The following is a 27,844-nucleotide window of genomic DNA, read 5'->3' as shown; positions in this document are numbered from 1 at the left end:
AGAGGACTCTCCCTCCATCCTTCCCCTATAAAAATGATGGCCCTTCCCATCTCCCAGTTTGCCCCAACTTCCTCTTCCCTTTGCCTGGTGGCATCTGTGTTTCACACCTCCTGGTCCTCGAAGACCTCCAGGAATAGCGGAGGGAAGAGTTCGTTGGGACACTCCACCTTCATGTGAAGGAAGCGGCTGGCGTGGCACGCCCCGATCATGCGCAGGTCTGTCACCTTCATCAGGAGCTTCGGCCAGAAGTGGGGAATGTTGTGCTTGCGGTAGTTGATGTAGTGCTCAAATGCCAGCAGGTAGGTTTCCTGGCACTTCTCGATCTTGTCCATGCAGGTCAGGCCAGAGCGGTCTGCGGGAAGCAGAGGGTTGGGTGAGTGAAGGTGGCAGGAAGAGCGAGTGCAGAGGAAAAGAGGGAGGCAGGAAAAGATGAGGGCGAATGTAGGAAAAAGGGGAGCAAGAGAAGATATGGAGAACGAGCAGAGAACAGAAGACGGGGAAGAACAGAGTGACGAAAGAAAGGAAAGGGGGAGAGCATTGAGTGTATAAAACCACATACTGTGGCACTTTAATATTATTATTATTATATTTATTATATTACTATTATATTACTATAAATCTATCTTATCTCATTTATTTTCACAAATTTAATTTTGTATTTTTTTCATACATTTTAATAACCTGTGGATACACTGAGAGTAATTACATTGCTTCTCTAGGATGAAACACATCCTCTCTTTATAATGCATCCTATTATTTGTAAACCTGCAACATATCATTCGTCACAATGTAAAACAGTCTGTCTCATGTTCAGAGTTTTTCCAATGAACAAACTAAGAGTTAAGGCTTTCCAATCACATTCAGGAGGAGCTTTGGAAACCCTCCTTTCACCACTGAATATGTATGTGGGCTTTTATCATAATTACATTTTGCGTCACAATGGGCTACAATATATACTGTGTACAGCAGCGGGTAACGGCTGGGAATATGGGCTGTCATGGGATTGTGTCTCTAAGGGCACAGAAAACTGACATTTAAATTTACATCACATTAAGCTCAACCTCCTGGACTACCACTGTTACAAGCAGCCGGTGCAGAGAGAAGGCGCTGTCATGCTGCAGATGGAAGTTTTAGAAAAGAAGCTGAACAGCTAAGTCACAAGTTCTTAAATCAATAACAACCTGAGCTCATGAGCAGCACGGCCTGCAACAGCGCCACCTCCGTGTCGTCCAGGTTGAACTGCGCCAGGCTCTTGCCCAGATCGAAGATGGCGTCCGACACCACACCCAGGCCACCGTTCTTCAGTTGCTCGCGCTTCACAGCCATCTCCCCGCTCAGCGTCAGCGTCTCGCTGTCGGGGTCGTAGCGCATGGCAGCTCGCAGTGACATGATCTCCATGCAGCAGCCCTTCAACAGGATGATCTGGTCTTCACAAGGCAGCTGGTGAACAAAGTTTTTTTTAATGTTTAATGGACAGTTATAAACATATATCTCTAAACAATTGTCACATGGACCATAATTCAACATACTGAGGTTGTAAAAAACAGAGCAAGCTTTACAAGAAGGAAATTATTGCAGATAATTTCACTGAAAGGACATTTTTTTTCTAACAGTAACAATGTAATTAGTATTTTCTCTTTCATTTTAGAGCTAAGGTTACTGTTGTGGAACACTAGGTTAAAAAAGAGACAAGAGGAAAACAAGAAAGAGTAATGGAGGAGGGACTGGGCTCAGCGTATCTGTTTCTGGTTGCATAGCTGAGCAAAACAACATTTAGAAAAGGCAAAATTGGGGATAAATGGACACTAAAATATGTTGAAAGCAAAAAAACACCCATTTCCAGCAGCTTTAAACAATAATTTATAAAAATGATTAGGTGTATTTAGGCTCTTCTTGGTAAACAAGTTAGAGAATTTTACTTTTCCATTCACAAAGTGAATGTTTTGTGACAAACTGTTTATTACATTCTGGTACTTTCACACCACCACCACTCAGAGAAAACAAGACGAGAAAACAAAAATTCCCATCCATCCATCCATAAGCTGAACGTATGACATTTTCACTCTTGACTTTACTGGAGATAGATGTCTACCATTAGCTGATACTGGAACATTATGATCACATCTGGGGACATAAAACTGGTGCATTCAACACTACACTGCAGGAAGTATTTGAGATATTCTTCCTCTATTTTTTACTTTTGTGAAGCATAACCAGACTTGTGAGCACTAACCCAGTCCACCATATAGTTAACACTATACAAGGGCATTGATGCATGTAGATGGAAGTGCAGTGGGTCCAAAATTCCCCAACAAAAAGTCATTTTCAGGAGCTTAAAATTCCCAGTTGTTACATATTTGGTACCAGCTCTTGACCCCCAACGGAAAGGATAATTCCAGTTTACTATAACCTGTCTGACTGCTTATTATCCAACTGCCCATGTTTATGGTGACACTGGATGTTTTAGCTGCAATGCCGTGTTCCCAAATCTAAACCATCAACTTGATGAGTATCCAAGTTGGAATAAACCAGAGTCATTCTCAGTCATCAGAAAAAGAAGGGAAGAGAAAAAGAGTGAGGGAGCAAAGCAGAGATGCGGTAAAGAGGGAAGGATGGGAAGGGGTGAACACAGATTATGACTAATACCCCCTGATTTACATGGATATTAGAATCTCTGGGTTGAAACCCATTTGATTAAATCTACAGACTCTGGTGTGCTGAATTAAATCTACCTTAATGTAAGCTTGTTTCTTATTTCACCGCTCTTGACTGCTGAATAGACTAATTGGCATTCATTGGCTTGATTTGTCTTGTAAATTTGTACCTTGGGGGGCACGCTTAAAGTAAATGCTTATAATGCAATTACTGCTGCATCAGTTTGTGGGAAAAGCAATAGATTCATTTTTAGTGGTTCACTGAGTGCTGGTTTAGTTTCACTGCATTATTATCAGTAATTCACTGCAGTGGCATGAGCAGATATCATGTAGGCTAAACAGGTTCTCTCGCTCCACCTCTTTCATCAGATTAAAAAAGGCTTCTTTCATAAAGCAATTTATTATATTGTGAATAAAAGATAACCTATTAAAAACGATGACTGATTATGTGTTTCGTTGTCTGGAATACTAAAAAGCTCCATCCTTATCTGCTGCTGTTTAATTTCTTCGTCTCTATAATTAATACCCAGCAGCGGTATGAGGAATTTATTCTAGTTTACACATTGATTTGAATTGTAGTATCCATCATAATAGTAAGATTTGTGCCATAATAGAACAATAGGAATTAATTTTACTTTAAAATATGCTGATTGAAAAAGCAAAGACCTCTACTTCCTCTACTGTATTTGTGATGAATGTTCTCAAACACAGCAGTGGATTTCAGTTTTAACTTCCCTCTCCTGTAATTCATTACAGGGCACACGCACCCGCACACGCACGCACACTCACACTCACACTCACACTCACACACACACAGCAGCTGCCCCACTAGACAACAACAGCTACTTTGATAATTCTCCAATCACACAAGGTCTCATTACAGGCAGCAGAGACAAGAGATGTGATTACATGCTGCCAATTAAGGCAAGGAAAACAGGAGCACATGTGCATCTCTGATTGTCACCACCACCGACACACTTGACACAATGCATCTATGTGTTTTCTACAGTATAGTATTAAGTTGTAGCTTGCATGCTATACGTATGTTGCTGTGGTCTTTCTCAAACAGAGGAACTACTAATTCTAGACAAGACCTCCCTAAATCACACATTTCCTCAATAAATCCTGGCTGTGTCTGCTGTGTGTCAAAGTTTGTCAGACCCCCCCCCCCCCCCCCAACACACACACTCCACCAACACTCTGCTGCTTAGGGCCATTAAACCACCACTCACCTCAGAGAACATGGGCAGTTTTTTGGCAAAGTCGACGACGCGGGTGATGGCAGGAGTGATGATCTTGGTGAACTCACTGAAGGCCTCCAGGTCCACCTTGTCTCCGTCTGATGTGGGGGCAACCGGGGACTGGCCAATTTTGTCTGGCTACATGGGGGAGAGTGAACGTGGGTGGCTGATTAGAGCAAAGTCGAAAATGAGAGGCGAGCAAAGGAGAGCGGGAAAGAGTTGGCGAAGTCTGACCTGAATGAGGACAAGCTGAAGCGTTTCACAATTTTATTATTGTCAAGAAAATCCTACAAAAAAAAAAAAAATCAAAACCAGCAATATTAATGGTTGTATGTGTATCAAGGCCTGATATATCTTATTCCTCAGTGCCATAGAGCTCCACTGTTGTCTAAACACTATTAAAAAATACATCAATAAGCCACACTATTGCATAGAGCATCCTGCTTCCAGAAATACTCAATACAGCATCAAATGAAAAGTCCCCAAGAAATGCTGAATTTTCTCCCGTTTGAGTAACATTTGCTAAAAAGTGCAGTGCCCATAAGGAAATGATTTAGGCTGTTTTTAAAGATGTAAGTCTTCAGTAGGAACATATGGGCTTGAGGCAGAGTGACACAGACTGGGTATGGGAGTCAGAAAGTATTCAGACGGACTAACACGCTGTTGGTTTTAGTCTTTTCATGGGATTTATTGACAACAAGGAAGATACTAAATATTACCAGCCTTGTTTAAATGGAACATGAAAGTGCATAAACCACAGTAGAGGAGAGGGGAGCATGTGTGAGGTGGGTAGAATAAAGAGAAGAAGGGAAGTGCTCTACAATAGATTGTAATAGAGTACATTAGTACAAGGTATAGTTGAGAAGATGGGTGTGTCCTTGGAATTAAAGAGCCAAAGGAACCCAAAAGAATAAAATAAGATTAAAGAAGAATTGATGAGAGTGGCGTGGGTCTTAGAGTGAAATAATATAGAGGAAACAACACAGTTTTAAATAAGTTTATACTCTTCCTGCTCCTTTTCACAGAGTGCTCACTTGCCTTATCTGAGAAATTCAAGCTGATTCATCAGATAGGGACAGCAGATTGTGCTGTGCGAGAGGAATGGGACATGTCACCAGACAGATAGAGCTTACGTAGCGGAGGTCTGCAGTGGGGAGCTACAAATAAGTAATACATATGTTTACAGAGTTGTGTGAATCGAGGCTGTGACGATGAAAAATATTGTTTCACGCTCCGCTGAATAAAGCTGGTGTCAAGGCTGGAGTCATTTATTCAGGCCGGGCTTCAACAATAAATGGAATGAGATAAAAGTGTAGGAATAATCACCTCACACGAGGAACCATCAATCATAATCCGAAAGGAAAGGGATTGTGTAAATCAGAGCAAATTTAGCCAGTTCTCTGCTCTGCAGCGGAGAGCCTCGCAATTATGGAAAATTTAAATAACTGTAATAACAACTCCGATGGACTGAAATTCTTGTCGTGTCGGAGCCAAAACAAAGCATTGGTTTCACTGGTGGAGGTCAGTGGCATTTTTCATTTCAGTGTTGAGAAAATAGCTCTCCGGAGAGAGACACAGAGAGCAGCTGAGGTTCAGAGCTGCTGAATGCACGCCACGCTTCGGAGTGCAGAAGCTCAGAGACAAACCGCAAGACAAAGACAGTGCAGGGTCAGCTGCGTGTCATGGGTCACGACTGGCGCAGACGACAGAAATAAATACAGAGTCTTTAACACATTTTCTCACGTAGCTCCAGTGGCATCCAACCATGAAGATAGTTTTGGTTTTATTTGTCCAGGTCTTAACATATCTAAGATTTCCACCTCAACCCCAAGGCAGGAGAGGTGCTGACAGAGTTGAAAAATGGAATATAAAAAAGTTCAACGGCAACCTCTGTTTCCAGTAAGTCTGAATAACCCTCAGATCTCAGTGGCAACACATGCAGGAATCTCAGTGACAGATATCACCAAACAAATGAAACCAAAACTACCATGAAATTAATGTGAGAGAATATGTTTTTTTTTCTTTAATTTTGGTGAAAGATCCCTTTAACGGCAAGATGACAAACTACCCTTGAATGTTGAATGAAGTGTGCACTATGCTAGGGCTGCAGCTAACTTTACTAATGTTTAGCTATCCTTCAGCTATATAAGCAATTTCATAATAAAGTTAATCTAAATACTACCAGTGTTACTGAAGCATTTACTCTATCAACAACCAGTTAATGCACAATGCACACAATTACAAAAATGGGTGCGATTATGCTGTACATGGGTATTAATTTGTGTTTGTGAATGTTCTCCACATTTTAAGCTTGTGCTTATATGCTCATACGCACTGTCTTATGGCATAATGTGCTTTTCCTGGAACTGTTAATGTTTGTTTATTAACTGCACGGCCATCTGGGCAGCATGTAGAGAAACACTCGGCTATACCGGCAGAGACGGCGAGGGATTATGTCTTTGCTGCTGCAAAGCATGGCACGTATAGACAAAACAAACAGCTTGCAAACCGTCCCAAAAGGGGCACAAAATATTTGGACTTTGACATGAGCCATATCACACTTTGGGAATTAACAATCGCTACACTGAGGGGAGGAAAGGGAAAAACTTCTCACTGAAGTCTCATCATTTATACGATGAGCTTCAACTGTTGACCTTTTATCAGATGGATTAGTTCTGGAGCGTTTGTTCCAGTAGAGGTGGAGAAGAGAAATGAGATCCATATATGTTTTAATCTGGCTGTCTCGTCCTTGTGCTGTGAACTGTACGTCTGGGTCATGTTTTATGTGATTGGGATAAATTCTTTACATAGATTACCTTCAATCTTTTAGCAATAGTAGCAGTAGTTGTTGATCAATGCTAATAGCTCAGTAGTGACTTAACAAAGGAGTGAGATTTCTATTTTCCAAACTCAACTCAACAAGTTCAAGACTGTGATGTTCATGTAATCAATCCTGGGTCTGATAGTATTCAATAAAACATATTTTCATATTTCCTCAAATAGAGGCCGGGGCCTTTATTCACCTCAACTGCAGAAGGTAGCAGACCTTTATTTCTAATTCCCTCTGTTTGATATGTGTAGGAAGCCATGTTTGATCTGCTCCTGTTTGCCCTGTTAAGTTACTGCATTACACAGTTAATTCACACTCAACTCTTCCTGTAACTGTTTCAAATCAAAAGCCCTCTAGCCTTTCAGTGGACAGAAACCCTCTATTTCTTAACAGGGCTTTTGTTGGGAAACATCTGCAGGCATAGTACATGCAACAATAGCCAGACGGGAACTTTTAATTGACTCCCAGCCTTTATTTGAGGAAATATGGTGCTTATCGTTAGCTTGATTTACTCATAAATGTGCACAGAATGGAGGAGAAGAGAAGGAGATCATCTTGACCTGCAGCTTCTTTAAAAGGCCTGAAGAACATTTGTTATCGTTCAAGGTTAGCTAGGGGGAGAGGAGAGGAGAGGAGAGACAGGTATACTACTGTACCAGTGTGCATATGGAAACTTTCCTGATAAGGACGAGCAGCTTAGTTAATTAGATGTTTTCCTAGCAACTGCTATAGTGATGTCCAGGCAATGTTTTAGAAGTAGGCCAACCAGACAATCCTGTGTGTAACTGTTGATCAATAAGTAATGTTGCTTCCATCCAGGAGGAGCATGGAGTGAAAGAGTTAAAAGAACATGTCGGATAAGTGACTCCTGTTCTGCAGACCGTTCACATGCCAGATTTTTACTTTGTACTCTCTGTAATTTACAGAACAAAATTGTGTGATTCAGTATTAAATTTCTCGTCCTCCTGTGTCTTTGACTTGGTCCCTATGAACCCTGAAGTGAAAGATTGATAAAATCTGTTGGAGAACAAAAGAAGAGAGAATAAAATCCACAACAATCACCTCATGAGAGCAGATCTGCAGGTATACAGTTCAAAAATGGATGTTTTTGAACGTCTAAATGTCTGCATTCAACCAAAACCATATGTTCTCCATGCACTGAGTCACAGTTGTTTCTGTTTCTGATTGTTACGTTTTAGTATAATAGCTGAGCAGAACATTTTAAGCCAGCCAGGTTGAGCTGTCCTCTTTGGTTAGTTTTGTCGGACCAACAGCAAACAACTGTGGATAAAGTTCATAAGTTCACAAACTATTGAAAATGGGGAATTTGTGTGATTTTGAAAGGCTGCCAGTGGGTTTATGCTTCACTTGGCCGCAAACACTAAATAAAATTCTTGGAGCGTAAAGTGTATATTGACCTTTACTAGCAAAATAGTAGGGACTAACGGACAGTTACAGAGCATCCTGTATGTTAGTAAATATAAGTAAACTGAAGTCATACTTGATACTTTGCGTGATCCAGTTCATTGTAGTTATATCTCATAGGAAAAAAACCATAACACTGACAAAAAAAGTACATTTAAAAAATATGCACATGAAATAAATCAATTCTTGCCTCTGGAGGCCTCTTTTTTTCGTCACTGTGCAGCCATTGTTTTGTATGAGCTGCGGTTGTTGATCTTGGCTACACACACCTGACACCACCAGCGTCTTTCTTGGATTCAAGCCCTGACAGAATTGTTTGTATGTGTCAGATTTTCCGACAAGCACAGATAAGTACATCAACATACATATTGATACATGCATGTACACAATAACTTTATGTATTTACTGTATGTTTGGAAACTTGTTGGTGATTACATTTATATTAATTTATCACATACCGTATGTTGGCTATTTTTAATTTTAGCGAGATGTTGCATCAAAGAAATTCAATGTATTTTTAATACAATGAGCTACCAAATAATTAGGACTATTTCTGAACCAACATGTAGACGTGCACGTAAACACACAGCTGTATGAACTGAATCTGCTCTCCTAAAAGATGTTTCCAGATGCCAGACCACAGACTGTGTGAAAGAGAGAAGACTCTACCTCAGACCAGTGTGTGTGCTTACACATCTAAAGGCTTAGCTGCATTCAGCCAAACTATACAATGGGCAATGAAGCAGGTTTCAATATGGTCCAGCTGTCTGGTGTGAAAAACCTGAAACATTGGACTATTCAGTACCCACAGACCACCATTTCAGAGTCAATGTGATCCCCAGAACTGTTTCTGAGTAGGTACAGTCCTTCGTGGGCAGTTAACAGGTTACAGAGGATATTTCTAGAAAAAATAAATAAATGCAAACAGGTTCAGGAAATGTGGTAATAACTAGTGAACCAAAGAGATGAGTTGTTATGTTCGGAGATGTTTGCAACATAAATGTAGTCCTGAAAAGTCTATCTATGATAATAACAACCTAATGATGTTTTGCATCCTTTCAAGATGTGAATTCACACCTCAGAGAATGTGGGTTGTTTTGGAAACTACATCGGCTCCTACCCAGTGAAAGTGTGGTGCATGTTGTGGATTCAACAGCTGATATCATGGATCAACGTGCCGGTGAAGATGTTTGTGTCTCATAAACCCTCTCACCCTAGATACTTAATTGGGGCTATACCTGTGTTGAATATAATCTGCTGCTTCCTTCCTCTAAAAGACGGCACTCTTTGGCTTCATCATTCAACCCAGTCATCCTTGAGCGGGTAGTCATCATTTGTGAGCTAAAGTACAGTGCATGAGACGCGGTGTCACTGCTGTCGTTTTATGGCAGCGATCCCCATAGGGCTGAATTGGCTCATCCTGGTCGGCTTAGCATGTAAATTTAGATATTCAGGGTTCAGTGGCTACAGCCTCTAGAGCCCCATTAGAGGGTGAAGCCTGTATGAAATAGAACTGTTTATCCTTTTAGATGAACCAAGCTGAGGGCTAAAATATACAGTATTTCACAGTAGTGCGGCTTATTTTGGAAGCCCTGCTTTACAGACAGGCTTTCTACAACTTTGTAGGGTTTATAAAAATATGTCTTTTAACCTAAATTCTGACCTTAACCTTCTCACTTTAGGCTTTATCCTCAACATAAGTCCTGATTCTTGAAGAAGTGGGGACACGGCAACATGAACTCACTTCACCAAAACAAATCAAAACAAAACAAAAACACACAAAATAAAAACTGGGTTTCAGATGTTTCTTTTCTCTTTAAAGAAATTCTTAAAGAAACATCTTCTTCTGTGCTTGAAGCTTTACACCTCCTCACCTACGTAATCCTCAAGTGGCCCGCTTCCCATCACCCGTACTTGTACTTGTTGCCTAGCAACTCCCTCCACAATACTTGCCACCACACCACAAGCGCTTTCAACCCCTCTCCAGATGAGTGCCCCTCATTTCTCTCATCTAACCCCCATCTACACCTACACCTCAGGTTCCTGGAGTAGAATTTTTTTTTAAATAAAGCTCCTTGATTCGGCCATGGGCTCTGGTCCAGTGCTGCTGTGAAACTGTTAATTATCTGGGCCAAAACATGAGGTCAGTGTCCGTCTGTGTTTATGTGTGACAGGGGAAGACTGATACTGGGCAAGGACACCCTGACAGGGCTGTCCAGGATAGATCTGAGTGCCAACACAGCCGGAAGACAGTTTGAGAGAGAGAGAAACTCTGCCTGCCAACATCCCTGCCAACTTCGGGATGAGCGCTCATGACTGAGGATTTGCCTTGGCTGAGATAAGCAGGGAGCTCACAGAAAACAGACGGGCAAAATAGAGAGGGGAAAGTAAGGGTAGACCCTGAGGGACAGTGAGAGAGGAAACAAAGACATGAAGACGGGAAAGAGATTAAAGCGAAAGGAGAGACTCAAGGTGTCAATAAAACTATGAAGGGAATTAGGTCTGGTTAAGAGCCCAGAAGGATTAGGATGAATAAACCCCCAAAATGCTAGAGAGAGCTGAGGAATAAAGACAGAGGCAGAGAGAGACAGACAGACAGCAGGGAACACAGAGCGATAAAGTCATGAAGAGCTACTGTGGCAGTCAGTCATATGAGGAAAGAGACTCGGCTCACCCAGATAAAATGAAACCCTATCATTTCTGATTAGGCGTGCATGTTTGTGTGAGAACATAATCCATATCTTCCTGTTGTTAGGATCCGAGAGCAGAGGACTCGACGCACAAACAGTAAAGCAGCAGTTTACGGTGTGAAAACCCCTGTGGTTATTGTTTACTGAGCATCTTCTCACTCGACTTGCCTCCTAAAAAAGGGTTGATAAAATTTGAATGTCTAAATGTATTTTTTTTTTACTGCTGTTCTCATAAGACACTTCATGTCACATGAACATTTTAAAATTTTTAATATAGAGCATAATTCTGGAGTTTTGGCCATTGTTTCTATCGGATATTAAACACTGAAACCACTAAATGAATTTCCGTTATCAGGGAATACTTGACTTTGCCAAAAAGAGGTCAAATATGGGAAGAAAAATTAGGACTCAGATGACAGTAAACAGTAAAATTATTGTCTGTACTTCTGTCCTATTATGACTACTGTCCGTTATAAACATCCACAGCATAGTAGCGATTTCAGTTTCACCTCCAAATAAAGTGGTTTACAGTAATTGGGCTAAACTGTTGACTTGTTTAATACTTGTCTCATCGCCTGACTGCTCGTTTCTTGTCTTGCCAGAACTCTGTTGCAGTGATGCTGATGTGTTTCCGGATCTTCAAAATTACTTTAGTGAGTGCAGTGATATCGTAACTGATAGAAATGATAATGCACTGAAGACCCGGATCATAATAAACTTGAATTATCCCTTAAAATTGCACATCCCGGGCCATAATTGTGATATAGAACCATATTGATTATAAAAAATAAAATTTTATTCTCCAAAATGCTTCCTGTATTTATCCGTCAACTCTTTGAGAGAATCAGAGTGTATGTGGGTCAACACATCTGCCCATTTCTCACGTCTTCTTACCAGGAATTTGCGCTTCTGTTTCCACTGTGCGCCCTGAGCATTGGTGTGTCGATGGGCCTCCGTCACCAGGCGGATCAGCTCCCACTCGGCCCCGGTGGGCTCTGGACGGTTCTGAAGGGATTTCACCATTTCCTCCTTCTTGCGTCGCTCCCTGTTCTCCTCAATCAGGCGCCGTTTAGCCACCCGCTTCGAGTCATCCAGCACCACTGGGAGGAGAGGGAGGAAGGCAGAGGAGGAAGAAAAAGAGCCACAGACGGAGAGAGTGCCAAGGAAAAGAAAGCATAAAAAAAGAGGTATGCAACTAGTTTGCTTATTGCCAAAAGTTTGCATACTGTCTTCGGTGGCTGCTTCTATATAAAGTTTATATACACACCCTCTATATAAAGTCCCCACATCTTTTCTCTCCTCTGCATCACAATATGAAATTGAAAGTGAATATGAATATAAAAGTGTCATTTTAAACACAGAGCAGCGTGAAGCAAGACTTCAAATCACAGCTACGTATGAAGGTCCATTAATGTACATCCTTCATATTAAGTGTGTATCAAGTGTGGAAGTGCAACACTCACAGTCCATAGCCATGCCCACTGCAATGCACTTCTTGAAGCGGCAGAGCTGACACTGGTTGCGGGTGATCTTGTCGATGATGCAGCAGCAATCATATTTACAGGAGTAGGTGGGGTGGAGGTTCTTTTGAATGGTCCTGCGGAAGAAACCCTGCAGGCAGACAGCGAGGGAGAGATGGAGGAATGGATGTTACAGACAGAGAGAGACAATCAGAGACATTTAAAAGTTAAAAGAGAAGAATATCGAGGATTTACAGAGGGTAAAAGGGCAAGATGAGTACGCGAGAGAGTGATTATGAGATGAAGGGGAAGAAATAAAAGTACCAGGGAAGGACACAAAGATACATCATATTGCTGCTTATTTCCATTTGAATGGCAGACAGGCAGGGAGATATTTTAACTACCATTACTGCTTATTCTCTGTATGATAAAAACTAATTATGAAAAATGATCTTTAATCTAGAATTTAATCTAATTTGTGTCTGACTTGCTTCCAATTCTGAGGCAATTTATGTAAACGTTAAAATCCAAGTATTATAATTGCTGGAAGGCAACAATGTGGGAGTGAGATGAACAAATCCATAAAATAAGCCTCAGTATTGTGACTGTATTATTAGATTGAAAGTATTATTTTGCTGCATAAAGACTGCATAAAGTTTGTGTGTTTGACTGCCTAAAGACCAAAAATAAATATGCTAATTTTTTTAGGGGCTGCCCAATCAATCATACACACAATCATCAAACACACAATTGGCCACTGAGTTTAATCACAATCCCTTCAGTGCTGCCTCAGACACCGTGTCACTGATGAACAAACAGAAGAACAGAAGCAGACTGATCATAGACCTGCCTGACAGCGAGGAAGACAAATAATACAAGGCTGAGAGCTGATGTGACACACTGACAACTCTTATGCAAATATGCTAATACATCATCTTTATGCGAATGTACACTCTGTGCCTACGACCTTGGAATGTGCTTGTGTGAATGTATGTGCTTAAGTGACTGTTTCAGAGTGTGTGTTTGCCAGATACAATATGTGAGTGCGTGTGCGTGTGTGTGTGTGTGTGTAAGAGCCGCTGACCTCAGAGGATTCATATCAGGGTTTCTGGAAGATATTACACAGGTTATGAACCTGGTGTGTCAAACTATTGGTTTTGCGTGTGGGTATACCTTGCAGCCCTCGCATGTAATGCAACGATAGTGGTAACCTGTGGCCTTGTCGCCACACACCACACATGGCTCATCCTTTTCGAGGTAGCTGGGGATGTACCCTGAAACAGAGAGCAAAAATAAGGTTAGACAGAGTGACATTATATATTGTTTTATCACTGAAGATGTTATAAACGAGCCTTCTGTCCCATCACACTATTACACAACATTAGTGTAATATCAGCCTCATGCTACAACTAGTTCATAACTTCAAGATCCATGACTCCATGAGTTCCAAACATCCGAGTAGCCTTTCACCTATTTTGTGAAAAACAAATAAATTAACTTTTCTATTTCACTCTCAAAAGGTCCTATATGATTGCATTTATTTTCTTAAACCAAGGACAAGCTTCCATATAACATACAATATGTGAGGCTTCTAACGTAAGAAAGTAAAAGCATACATACAGTATATAAGCCAGAGAGGAACATGACATAAGAGGTGGTGGTGTTCCTGTCTTGCTTTGTTTATGGAGACACTTTAGTTTTTCAACAATATGGTACCTGACCCGCAGGGCCACACAATCAGCACAGTGGAGCAATGTTTGTTTTGTGTCTTGCAGGTGCAGTTTTGAAAATGCTTTATGAGGAGGAAAATTCATTCAACACATTTGTCAGCCCTCGAGGATATACATATGTTTCTTTCCTGGTGAGAAACACTAAATGTAAACATGCATTTAGTTTTGTTTACAATAAAGTTCGACAGGGCACCTTTACAAGGTCCAACGCTTCTTCAACTAGACACTTTCAGTAAATTCTACCACACTTGCACAATGGCTCCGGTCCCAGACTCTCTATACTGTCTTTGTGATCCACATGTAAACAAAGGATCATCACACGCTATTGCAAATTTGTCTTTGGTGTGGCTAACAAATGCAGAGAGAGCTGCACGTCGGGACATCCACTCTTTCTAATTACTGTCTAAATGACTGACCCGTCTTTTAATAGAGCGACTAAAGCTGGACAGTGAAATTTAAGCCTTTAATGTTTTCTGTGCTGTAAAAAGTTTATTACATAAGTAACGTTTTGTAAACTTTGGCTCATGTCAGGCTTTTATTTTGAGTTATGACTGGATGAGAAGGATTTTTCATGTCTAATTCATCCTCTTTAGTTACTTATACGCATACCACAGATCAGTGTAGTCACAACATTACAGATTTGCTCTTTAATATTATTACAACTGGACATTACTGACTTATTATATGGTGTTGATGTGTTTAGGTTACATAAATGTCAGTGCTGACCAATGTTCATTTACAGTATTTGGATTGTTCTCCCTCCCTCTGCAGTCTTCTCCCTGTTTTAACTTAGGAGTAGGACAGTTTGTTCTTTTTCCATATTGCCTGAGTGAGACTGAGGGAGTGAGCTCAGAGACACAGGAAATAGCAGATTTCCAGCCATTTCATATGACATATAGCTAAGAAAGTGGGAGGGACAGGAGATGGTAGACTGCAATTTACAAATACATACACAAGTGTGTCTCAACACACACACACACACACACACACACACACACACACACACACACACACACACACACACACACACACAGAGCCACTGGTAGATCTTTGTGCTATGGACATACAGCACATGTGTGTGATGTTTTCATGACACATGCTCATGTGTGTGTGTGTTTGTGTGTGTATATGTGTTCGTGTGTGTGTGTGTGTGTGTGTGTGTGTGTGTGTGTGTGTGTACCAAGGCGTGGTGAGAGCTGTGACTGGCAGTGTCAGTTGGGCTCTGCCTTTTGGCTTTGTTACAGATTTGAGAGGAGGAGGGAAAGGGCAAGCAGAGGATGGTGGGAAAGAGATAAAAAAAGATGAGGAGAAGAACAGATGAGAGCGAGAGCTGAAGGGGCACAAGTGACATTCTAGCCAATTTGATTTTTATATATTGTTGAAAAGCTCTTGAGTTCTTTCTGTTGATAAGAAAAACCCATCCAGGAAACATAATAAGAATTTAGATGGAGAGAAAAAAAAAAACTAATGGAGAAAAAAAATGTATTTGCTAATATAAAGAGTGAAAGAAAATGACGATCAATGCTTATGAGAGGGAAAAAGAGAGATCACTGCAGCCAGAAGACAATGAGAAAATAAAAAACTGAATTGGGAAGGACACAGGAGGAGAAGGGGTGGAGAAGGGGGAGTAAGAGGAAGGAGAAGAGAGACAGGCCAAATGAACGATAACAAGGACATCAGAGAACGATCATATAGGAAAAATGTCAGATCCAGCGTGTTGGCGGGGCAAGCATTAGCAGCAACCGGATCCCAGACCCAGTCTGCTGTGCCTGTGTTTGGAAGCCAAGCCCAAAATCAATACTGCTGCAGCTCTCTGGCTCTTGCTTCCCGCCCCTCCCAAAGCAGGTCCTGCAATACCTCCACCAACAAAACCCAGGAAGGGGAAGGGTTTTTCTTTTCATTCTAGTGAGGCTGAGTCAAGATAAATATTTTGTCTTCACAAGTTTCCCAACGTAACATTTGCCGTTCAGAGGGTGTATGGATCACGGGGGGGGTATGAATCTGGTTCCTGAAGGAATCTTGGGATTGTTTCTCCGAGGTCCTTACATGACAACAACACTGGTGAGGTGACATCTGAGGCAGTAAACATTGAAGACATCAGGAGATGAGATTCAAATTGTACACAGAAGCTGGAGATGAAACAACAGCCTTTATACAAAATCTACTGCGCTCACTGCTGCTGTGTTCACTCCCCCTTCTCTGACTGGCACAGAAATACTGTTTTATTTCAAATTCAAAAACTATTCACAAATGCAATAAAAAGGGTTCAATCTACACCACAACTAGAGGAGAACTAATTAAAGCTGATGATTATTTGTATCATCAATTAATCTGGTTTTGTTTTGATTAATTGTTTAGTCTGTTTAGTTGTTTAGTCCCTGGTCATCATCTATACCAATTGCTTAAGGATTCAGTTCATTTTGATACGAGATATAGAAAAGCTGCAAATCCTCACACCAAAGTCAAAATTAACAATGTTTTACCAGCTCATGTTAAAGCTGCTTTAGTCTTTGACCACTTGGGGGCAGCAGAACCAGCTGAAAACACAGCATGGACTAATATCATCTTATAAACTCCTTTTAGCTGACATGCTAGCAAACAATTGTCCATTAGCATACTGAGACGTCATGGGGCAACGTTAGCATTGATTTGAGTAAAGTTTGTGTCCACCTGATAAATGTAAGTGCAATATTCACTCTCTTTATTTTAGCTTTGTTTTGGTCTCCATCAGCTCCGGAGTGAAACATCTGCCTACTTTAGAGGCGAAATTCTCCACCATGTTCACCAGCAAGTTAACTTTTAGCTAACTTTTTTTGCTGGAAATAGTCCACTGCAAATACGGCGACTTAAAGAGGTCAGCCTGAACCAAACAATATTGTTGCGGGCCAGAAAACTAAAACAAGGAGCTAAAAGATGCTAAAATGCTGCCAAGTGCAGATTTGGGTGATAATTCTCTGTGAGTTTGCCACTATAGGCAACTCCCTTTCACATCCTACATTCTGTAATCATCTGATCCATTGCTAATAAAAAAATATTGATTGGTGCAGCTTTAAAAATGTCAAACAATGTTCTGTTTGTCCACTAATCAATTCACTAATCATCTTAACACTAAAACTCATTCATTCATCTCTGAGCAAACTGCATTTTCAATACACATTTACTATACATCTGTATATCTGCAACTTAAAACAGTCTGTGTGGCCTAATTTCACTTTGTTAAAACCTGTTTCTAATCATTACAGAAACCATTCTGTTAAGAATTTCACCAAATTAGGGTTATGAGAAGTGACTGTGCTGTTTTAACGCTTTTACAATAGCTCCACATCCAGCTGTGTCCAGATGTGCATTCTACAGACCAGGTTGAAACACTGGCAAATATCAATGCACATGTTACACAAGTCCTCTTGTGTCCTGAATGAGCCTTGAAGCATCCAAAGTCTGGTTGAGGGTCCACTCCCCCACAGGAAAATGCTGACATCATCACAGTGTATGCAATTCAATCTCAGACAACCATACCCCCCAGGCAGACATATTGTCATACTTTCCCAGTTCAAATGGACCATGGCAGGTAGAATATGGTACAAATTTCCAGCAGTGATGCATAGAAGGAGGCAACAAGCCTGCTGGGAGGGAAAACGTGTGGAAAGGACACGCCTTGGGAGATGTATTTTATAAATGCCAAATCAACCATCCTGTAGGCTCAGATTTTTATATGCTGGTGTTCCTCCCGCCCTATCTCTGTCAATATCTCTCTCTTTCCTGCTTCTCCCGCCTCTTTCAGCTCCGGGGATTTGGAGCTGTCACTCAGACAATGTGCTGCGTCCGACTGAGCGGAAGCCTCTCGCTCATTGATAACAGATGCCAAGATGTTCTACTTTTTTTTCTTTGAAGGTGACAAATCGAAAGCATAATGTACACGAGGCAGCGATGAATCATGCACCACTGGCTTCTGTGCAGTCATTCACTGCGGTGAGACAGACAGCTGAAATCTTCCTTTTCTAAGATTTTAAGACTCCAAAAATATATCAGATATCCATATACTCGAGACTCGAGATACTTAGGAATTCAGACTTCATTCACACTTCAAGTAAGACAGTGGAAGTTTGTTTCCTAGCTGCCAGTTCACAGCTGCTTTTGAGATTCTCTCACAATTAAAACACCATCCATCACTTACTCACCAGTCATACTTTTCACCGAACATTGGCTGTTCTTCCTCTTCCTTTTCGGGCCATTGAGCCACCTGAGAGAGAATAAGAGGAACATGGAGAAAAGAGAGAAAATAAAGAGAAATCAGTATCTGGACGTGTTACCTGGGTAAAGAAACGTGCATGTTAAGGTATGTAAAAAGCATAGCAATCCAAACTGGATTAGCCAGATCACCATCTACTCTGAGGTGATGATCGGATCTCAGACAAGTGTGAAAGCAGTTTGTACAGTTGGGCCACATTTTAAAGAAACAAAAAAACAACAAACTGTCCGACAAGAGACTACAGGTAATGTATCCAGGAAGGTGTAAATGGGGTCTATTGCACAGTTATGACATACATCAGTACAACTCAGGCAGTGGCATATAAGCTCATGAAAAAGGATACTAAACTGACTTTTAGAGACGTTTCTGTATTTGTGTAACCTTCTCCCTCTATCATCCTGTATCCTTTTACCAGCCAACCATCTGGTACTCAATTTAGGTTAAAAAAAACACAGAGGCATGATTTGCTGCAACTTTCATTTCAAACAGAGGAGTAATGGAGCTCTCCAGACCGAGGTTTATGTCATAAGTGAAAGGAGAAGGGAGATTTTCTTACAAAAAAAAAAAAAAAAAAGTTGCTTTTTGGCAGAAAGAGCTGTGTTCTTGACGGTGCTCGCAATCTAAATCCAAGCAGTAGAAAAGAAAACAACGTTTTTGTGGAGGAATACAATTAATAAATAAAGCCCCAAAACAACTCTAATTATTAGGCTCCAATATGAATCGAGCATACACACAGCAACATGCACTCTCAATGAGCATGTGCACTCAGCAGCAGACACACACACACACACACACACACACACACACACACACACACACACCTGCAACCACACTGACACATGTGAAAGGCATGTAAAACACAGATGGGAACTGGCTGCTCTGAAGGGAATTATGAAAGTGCGGAGATGGAGGAGGGAGACAGTAAAGTAGAGGAGGGGGGTGGGGGGGAGCTTTTCTGAAAAGAGAGTATGGGAGAGAGTTAGTGAGTGCTCCATGTCAGTGTTGGATGTGTTTGGAATCCCAAGAGTCCAGCTCTCTGCTCTCAGACACTCCTGATAGCCTCCAGCTCTCCTCCCACACCAGGGCCCTTTAATTCCAGCTCCAGCAGAGGGACCAGGACAGCATCATAAATAAAATGTGGTCCCACTCGCTCTCAAGATGCAATACACAGGTCTATGGTTTACATATGCTGTGTGATAGAGTCGTACGTTCTTTTATTATCTGGAGGAAGGATCCCTCCTCTGGTGCTCTTCCTGAAGTCTGACCTTTTGTCCTATTTAAGGGTTTCTTTGCAGAGTTGTTAGTTATCTGAAGGTACTGAGCATTGAGGGAGTCGTATGTTACACAGACTTGCCCTTTGAGACAAATTTGTGGCCTATATACAGTATATAAACAAAGTATTTAACTGTTCGGATAGTTTATACATATTTTTCCTAAAGTGTCTATGCCTCATGCAGAGATTATAAGCTAAGTGACTCTTCTGTTTTCCATTTAAGGGTCCACAGGTCCAATACCAGTCACTGCCTGTAAATGTCCCAAAGGTTTCGTACTTCTTTTGTGAGTCAGCATGTTTTTCATTTTTTCACACCAGCAAACGCTGTCGGCCCCTGAGAAATACAACAATATAACTGGCTGTTAAGTTCAGGGAGTTGCTGTAATTGAGCCTAAATGCCAACTCAAACAGCCCTTCACATTCTACCCTGGCTTCAATAATAGCACTGTCTCGTTCTCAGTTATGGTTCCCTTTGCCCTTTTCAGAATACATCTGATGGCTTAACAGGGCATTAAATTAAGCTCTTAAATAGCCTATTGAGTTAAAGCTTGATTTATTATGATTGTTGTGTCTGTATCTTTTGACTTATCTGTGGCCAAACTCGTGGATGTGGATATAATGTTCCTGTCATGCTGGGATGTGGGAGGAGAATGGGAATTGTCTACAGGAGTCACATGTGAAGCAACACCTTTTGGCACACAATAAGAGCAAAGGCTGCAATGTGCATATTTCACAGTGTAACAACTTAAGATGATCTGCAAAGTCTTTAAACATGGAGGACGCTTTCCATTCACTGTGGGCAAAAAAAAAAGAAGAAAGAAAAGAAGAAAAATTACAGCTCCTACAGCAGCAGAGAGACAAGGTGAGTTTTCACTGCCATTCAAAGGTAAATGTCTCTCCTTCTGCTTGCTATAGCTTCCCCATCACTCCACACAGCTGCTGCAGGCAGCAACCATCAAGTTGTCAGCTACGTGACAGTTCAGTCCTCCCATGCGGCAGTGTGTTGTTATAGATGGAAATATAAGCAAACAGGATAAAAACAGCTACTCTTTATTCAGGTCTCTGTCACTCCTGTGACAACTACACCTTCTCTGCATCTCTGTGCTGCGATCCTGCATCCCAACAACAAGTCCTTGATAATCTAAGATGTCACAACCTGCGACGTGTTAGAAAGCTTTTGTTTTCCCTCTTCTTAGGGGGTGTTTTGTGCAGTATTTTGTTTTCAAGCACGCATTAGAGACGTGACAGCACAGACGTGCCAGAGAATTGGCACAGCAATGATATGATAATGAAATGATAATACAAATCACCAGCTCCTTTAATAAGCTCCAGCTCTAACCCACTATTAAAATCTGAATGATCCCAAAATAGCACTAATGAAAATATTAGCACCTTTGCAGCTAAAAGAAGAGCTTAGCACTCTTGGTGAGGCCTTGGAAGAGCTGTTCACCACTCTAAGAGCTCTCAGTGAAGGAGTTAGAGAGAAGCAGTCAAGTGGCCCTAGGAAGCAATGAAACTGGAAAGAAACCAAAAACAACCACAGTAAAACACAATTTAAAAACATACGGTTCAGTGCAAAAGATTTTCTGTAGGAGGCTGCACCTTAAACAATAATTAACATCTTGTCTCTTGGCAATAAAACAACACTGAAACAAACTCATGGAAAAAGCAGGCAGCCTGACAGGATTTCAGACTCTCACAGAGCCGGTGAAGGTGTGGCACAAATACATGGACTCCTGTTTGGAGATGAAAACATCATGCATAATTGAGTATTTTTTGATGGAATGTGAGTTTTTGCATGTTGGGGCACGGCGCTGTGCACTGCGCAAGGCATACCACAGAACGCTTTTCAATTTCCAGCTCTTAATACTCTGATGGGACACGGATTGCAACACACCTCCAAATATGCATGGTTCCACACACTGTGCCTCGGCAACCTGATCCTGCCCCACACCAACATGCACATATTGTACTTTCTCTCCAGCACAGACGTGGTTTAAAACTTCAGTCGATGTGTAAGAGCAAGAATTTTTCCGTCCTATGGCCGAATAAATTTGCAGAATATGTGCACATGTTGCACAACTACACACATGTTGCATAGCCCGAAACAAATACAGAACAGGAGAATCAACAACATGAGCCAAAAAGATGAGACCTAGGCCTAGAGTGCTGACCTGAGGACGCAGTGGGACTGTAAAATATGCATGGCAGAGGAGCAGCTCTAGTTGAAATTGCAGATGTAGCTGATGAGCTGCTACACAGCCTTCATGTATGGACTCCATTTTCTCACTGTCCTACATCCTGAGGTCCCTGCTAGTTGTGCCATAGTATGTTCAGCCTGCTGACCCACTCAAACACACGCTTCCTCTCCCTCCCCCCAATTCTGTGGGACTTCTTTGCTCTGCTGCTGGTGCCACCCACTTTACCCTGATTGGAGCACAGCCAGCTTTGACTTGAACTGTTACTTTGACGGCGACTTTGGAGTGCGTCTAACAGGTAATTGCTGGGCTGCCAGGTAACTGAGCACTCTCATGAGACTTGACTATTTTAAGACGTTTCTTTAAGGCTAAATCAGCACACATGACTGCAAAAGATGCGGAGGAGCGAAGCAAAACCGCGATCCATACTGAGTGAGAGCTGTATGTCCTTAAAGATCCCCTTAAGCTGCCACACTTAAAGAATAAAGTTGGTGTTATTCTAAACCTTTCTTGTGCACAACAAATCTGATAAAAAGATCAAAACCAACAATGTGTTAGACAGTCTCTGAATACTTTATTTATCCTGCCCTGTCTGTTTGCTTGTGTGTCTCAAAACAATGTAAATTCAACAGCAATGAGCCTTTCCAGAAACAATGTCTCGTTTAGAGAGAAGACACAATGATCAGTTTTCAGAGGCACTCTACTGAAGAAAAAGTCCACATAAAAACCCTGTTGACAGCAAGTTCTGTGGATTATCTAGTGTAACAGGGACATTGTGTCTGGAAAGAGATGCTGCTGTAAAATTTTTTAAATGTCATTTTTCATTTCTGTGAGCACCCCAAATAAGATTTCCAGTCACTTCCATTGTATTGGGATAGAGGCAGAAATCTCAAGAGATGGATATTTCAAATAAAACCAAAACCATTTGCATGGCCAGATACCACTAGACATAAGTGAGATGATATGTTTTTTGTTATAATGTGGGTGAACTGACTTTAAGACTGAGAAACACCTGCTTTGAAGCTCATGCTCTTTAACCAGACAGAACAATGCAGATGCACTCGGAATAGTCCAGAGAATTATATCCATAACAGTGTCTGAATAAGGCCCCCTGTCCTATGTTTAGAGTGCAACTGTAGCCTATTGTTCAGCATGCATGCACGCCTTCAGCTGGGTCTGCCCCGTACTATACATCCAGCGCTAATGGACACTTTGTTCACTCATGTACCCAACCACTGTCTAAATTACAGACCGAGCTGGAAGGGGATATAGCATGCCTCCAAGTGAAAGCAAGACAACTCCCTCTGTCCGAACGCAAGTGTATTGTAACCCACATATGACCAATAATAAAGATGGTGCTAAAACCTCAAATATATACAGCTTGATACATCCTGTACGATACAGAAAACAGCTACATTTACTCTGCATTTGGCTGGATTTACTTCACATCTCAAATGTGCATCTGATGTGGACTTTTCATCTATAAATCCCATCATATTCACTATTCACAACAATAATCAAACCGCATACATGGTGTTGCAAATGCCATTTTGACAATGCAAATGAAATGAATTCAATATATTGAAATGATTCATTTTGATTGGATAAAAAAATGGGGAAAAAAACCAATTTGGCTGAGAGATTTTTCTCTATCAATCGACCAAGTCCAGATTGATGTTCATGGTAAAACAATGCATGTAGATTAATTATCAAATGTCTGCAGCAGCAGGTGCATCTGAATCTATGCCAGCAGATTTGCATAATGTGATTTCTCTGCATTGTATTTGCACTTGTTAATAAGTCAACACTGCCAGTCAAATCACAACCAAAACAAAGCACCGATGAACTCGAAATTATCCAGTTTGTAATCTGCATGAAGCCAGTTCATGATCTTGAACCAGACTACCAGCAGCTTTACCCGTTTATGGGAGTTATTTTAAAAGAAAAATACAAATATAGTGGACCAGTGAGTCACACAAGCAATGTGTTATCCATTCACAGTTATTATCCACCTGGGATCATAATATAATGGCTCAAATGAAGCATTATGTATGAAGTATGGCCACCTTCCGCTTTTTCACTGGGCAGAAATCAGTTCTTTTTTTCTTTTTTCCTTGAAACAGTTTCTGTGAATGTCGGCTTGAAAATGTCACAGCTTACACAGATTGCTGCAGGGGAACTTCTCTAGGAACAATAATTAACTGAACTCAATCACTGATTAGTAGAGGTGCATGCTGACTGACTCACTGACGCACACTCTCACTTACCTGGCTGTAAATGGCTGCCTCTCTCTAATGATCTATTGCTGAGAGGGCAATTAATTTCATATGCTGTTCTAGATGTATATATATATACACCACACATTCTGTGTGGACACACCCACATCCTGTTATAAAGCTCATATTAACCAAACGTCTTCTGACAAAAATATTACGCCCAGTCTATTCAACATGATATGATTCACTGAGTTTTAAAGCCTTAAAACTTAATATTCAAATCCCCAGAAGACACGGAACCAGTGACATAACAAGCTATAAAACCAATAGCAAGAGAGAAAATAACAATGGCTTTAACCCGGGCATGACAGGACATCCTCGTCCAGGGGAAGGAAAAGCTGAATCTTGTTTACGTTTTCAGCTTCACTACAGACATACCGTACTGTACTGTGGCATGACAGGGAAGCAGAGGCCTTGGTAGACATTAAAGGCAGCAATGTCTGTTTGGGTAGGTTGATCTTCCTCCCTCTAGATGCACAGATTAGTGTGTTTCCTGACATGAATACAGCAGAGTTATTACCACCCTCCTCATGCTATTTACAGCTGGGAGAAAACAGCTCGTACCTGCGGTGAATATGAAATTCATCTGAGCAACAGGTTAAAAGGAGGAAGTGGGATTAAAGAAGAAATAACATTTACATGCAGATGTGGCACCCGATCCATCTTAGTGACTCCATCTGATTTGTTAATAATTAAGTCATTAGGATTACTTAATTTCGCTGAGTTTATCTGTAGAGCAGCGAGAGGGAACGCGAACAAACAATTAACTGTGATCTGCTCTCATACACGTCGGACTGGAGGCTCTGAGATTCAGATCCTCAGACTACAGAGGAGAAAAACAGGCCTCTTGAAGCACGTCAGCCACAAAGATTCCTGCATACGACAAGCCACACACAACACTATGGTGCAAGCCTTTGCCACTGTTAATGCAACACGGTGCAAGCAGCCTTGCATCAGCTGTGGTGACAAGTTAAGAGAAGTGTTGCAACTACAGATCCATGTTTTAACTAAATCCGGCATGACATAAACTGTACAACAATTTATGCATCTCAATGAGCCATTAAGCCACAGTACGAGTGGCTTCAATGAAGAAAACTGGTACAAAGTAGCCAAATCTTCTTGTGTTATCAGCTCAGAAACCTCAAATAAAGTGATTGCCTGAAATTAAATCCAGCATGTGAAATATTTCATTACGGTCCACAGAATGTTTCACATTTATGTCAAAGAAGAAATGGCTGAGCACGTATCAAACAATCTTCGATCCATAGGCCCAGAGTGTTCTTTTCTCTGTCTGCATGCTGGTAACCATAGCATCACTTCAAAGAGCCAGACCAGTTCAAAACAACAGGCTGACAACGTGCAGAGGGGTGGGGCAGTGATTTAATAAAATCCACTATCATGCCAGACACACACACGCACCCACACTGATATCCACTCTATGTAGCAACTGCTCCAGTATGAAGCCCATGAGAGCTCAATGCTTTGTGCTTTTAATTATCCCTGAGGTGCAAAACGCTGCAGCCAGCTCTTGGTACAGGTGTTGGCACACCAGCAGGGATACGCAGAATACTTCCACCCCGAACATGTCAAACGAAACAGGCCTGTGCATTCACTCCTACATCCATGACTGCACCAACTGTCTCCGTCCCCCGGCGGCAGAGCTGTTAATCTCCTGACAGGTGTCCGTGTTAGCTGAGGAATCCATCGAGGCTCCGGATTGACTTTCTTAACACAAGCTTGTAATACAACACATGAAGGGGAAGAGGAATGTGATGCTGCATTCTGGGCTGCCAGCTACTCCCTCCACATGCTAATGAAAGAGCATAAACTCATATCATTGTTATTGTCAGTATTAGATTAATTTAATTCTGGAGACAGAAAAGAAGAGTGAGAAGGCTAACGGCCTGTAACTAGTGTCTTCATATGTTCCTTCTTATCCACTTCCATCTTAGTCTGAGAGTAGTAAATACAACATGTTTGTTACAGCAATATACTTAACATTTACTTCATTGCCAGCTTATCAGCATGATGACAACATGATGTGATTAAACAGAGGCTTCCTGCACAGCAGCTTCCAAACACACTTCAAGAGGAGTCATCATGGTTTTCAACTTCAATCATTCTCAGACAGAGATCAATTCAATAATTTAACTTTTTAATTTAAAAGAATAGCATTTTGCAAATTAACTGAACTCCTCTCTTGAAGCCAAAGCAGACTGATATAGACTGATTACCCTTCCCTTTTACCCAGAGGCCTCTTCCACACAGAGGGCCCCTTCCTCTTGCAGCAGCACTACGAGCGAGGCTCCATTCCACTAATATTATGTTTTCATTTATGAGAAGGGGCTTAAACAGCACCGTGTTTGTTTGTGTTTGGGCGGCTCTGCTTCTCAAGAAATGAAGGAGTAAGGGGAGGAGTGCCGTCGGGGTCAGATGTAGCTGTGGGCCCAAGTTCTCTGAAAACAAGTCAGACGAGAGGAAAAAAGCAACTGGGAGTCAAAAAAAAAAAAAAAAAAAAAAGGCAGCTATGTTGTTTAACTTGTGAAAACAGAGCGCCATGAGAAAGATTTAGACGATAAGACAGACTGAAAAATAAAGATTTCCTTTGGATGTCCTCAGAAAACCTCCTCCATAACAGCATTACATAATGACAGACAAAAGGGTTTACATCAGGAAAGACAAGGAAACGGGTTTCACAACATTACCCTCACCAACATGGAACAATGACTGAAAGCTGAAGAAGCAGCAGGGGATTAAGATAGGAGATCAAGATATAAAGACAGCAATGATTAACTCACCGTTTCTCTTCTCCCTCTGATGGGTTAGGGTCCTGCTCCTTGGGCATGTGTTCCATTCACCTTAATTCCATCCAGCAGCCAATTATGAGAGACTGAGGCAAGCCCCACCCTCGGATGCACACTTGTCATTCGCCGGTTGGGAAGGGTCAGTCAGTGAAACATGACAGGGTCCCGTCCCAGGGGGCTTGGGAGGGAGGAGGGGGGGACTCCAAAAGGAGCTGACCCCCTTTGAGGTTGGGTGTTCTGTAGCTTGGTGTGAAGCTGCAAGATATGGAAGATGGTGGAGGTTCTGCTGTGGGTAAATCGGCAGGCCCTGGGGGCCAGGGGGGTGGGGGGTTGGGGGTGGGGGGGTGGAGATGGATGTCGGTCTCAGGGATACGGAGCGTGGAGTGGGATCCAGTCTACAAGAGAACAAAGAAGAAAGTTAGATTACAGTGTCTGTGGAACTGAAATAATTCATTAGTCAGGGATAAAATGAATCAACAACTGTCCTTATGATTAATTATGTTGTTTTTTAAGTAGAAGTCCAAAAAATACTGGTTCTGACTTCTCAAAGTCCTCTATGATATTAAACTGATTATCTTTTACTTTTGGATTGTTGGTTGGGAAAAAAAACAAGATATACGAGGATAGAAACTTAGGAAATGGGAAATTGTGACGAGCACCTTCACTACATTCTGACATTTTATGAACCAAATTGATCAGTAATGAAAATAGTCACGTCTGTGATGTGAAAGCAAAAAGCTGTTTCTTCCTTTAATAAATCTTTTTTTTTTTTATATCATGCATTTATCAAGGTTTTGTCAACAAAATGTCTCCCATGATTTAATATGAAAGCAACATTTACTCTAAGAGGGTCTAAAAACACTTTGCAAATTGTACCAAATTGCGACTTATTTGTACCAAGTGCACGACTCAACACACAACTCTTTGATCCAAGCCTTTGCAGGGTGCATCACACAAATATCAGAGGAATCAAGTGCTCAGTCAAAGTAAGATATTCCTGCTTCAGCACTGTAT

The 27,844-nt window shown here is 41.4% G+C and overlaps 1 protein-coding gene across 4 annotated transcripts; it reads right to left on the bottom strand.

Moving 5' to 3' along the window:
• Window positions 1–27,012, bottom strand: LOC111220452 (thyroid hormone receptor alpha-B). Of its 4 annotated transcripts, none has more exons than XM_022743546.1 (8): window positions 26,825–27,012; window positions 18,209–18,270; window positions 13,474–13,631; window positions 12,304–12,451; window positions 11,735–11,940; window positions 3,887–4,033; window positions 1,182–1,440; window positions 1–352 (listed from the first exon to the last, which is right to left on the bottom strand). In XM_022743546.1, the coding sequence occupies exons 1-8, from the start codon at window positions 26,878–26,880 to the stop codon at window positions 102–104; spliced, it is 1,287 nt and encodes a 428-aa protein (XP_022599267.1). In that variant the 5' UTR covers window positions 26,881–27,012; the 3' UTR covers window positions 1–101. The 4 variants fall into 4 exon arrangements, with proteins under 4 accessions (XP_022599267.1, XP_022599268.1, XP_022599270.1 ...); XM_022743547.1 differs by having other exon boundaries at window positions 13,474–13,574; XM_022743549.1 differs by having other exon boundaries at window positions 13,474–13,579; window positions 18,215–18,273; window positions 26,860–27,012.
• Window positions 27,013–27,844: the final 832 nt, after the last annotated feature.

The sequence above is a fragment of the Seriola dumerili genome, unplaced genomic scaffold (genome assembly GCF_002260705.1).
Source record: "Seriola dumerili isolate Sdu_G_001 unplaced genomic scaffold, Sdu_1.0 BDQW01000068.1, whole genome shotgun sequence".
In the NCBI taxonomy this organism is placed as follows: domain Eukaryota; kingdom Metazoa; phylum Chordata; class Actinopteri; order Carangiformes; family Carangidae; genus Seriola; species Seriola dumerili.
This window is presented reverse-complemented; position numbering and strand designations above follow the sequence as displayed.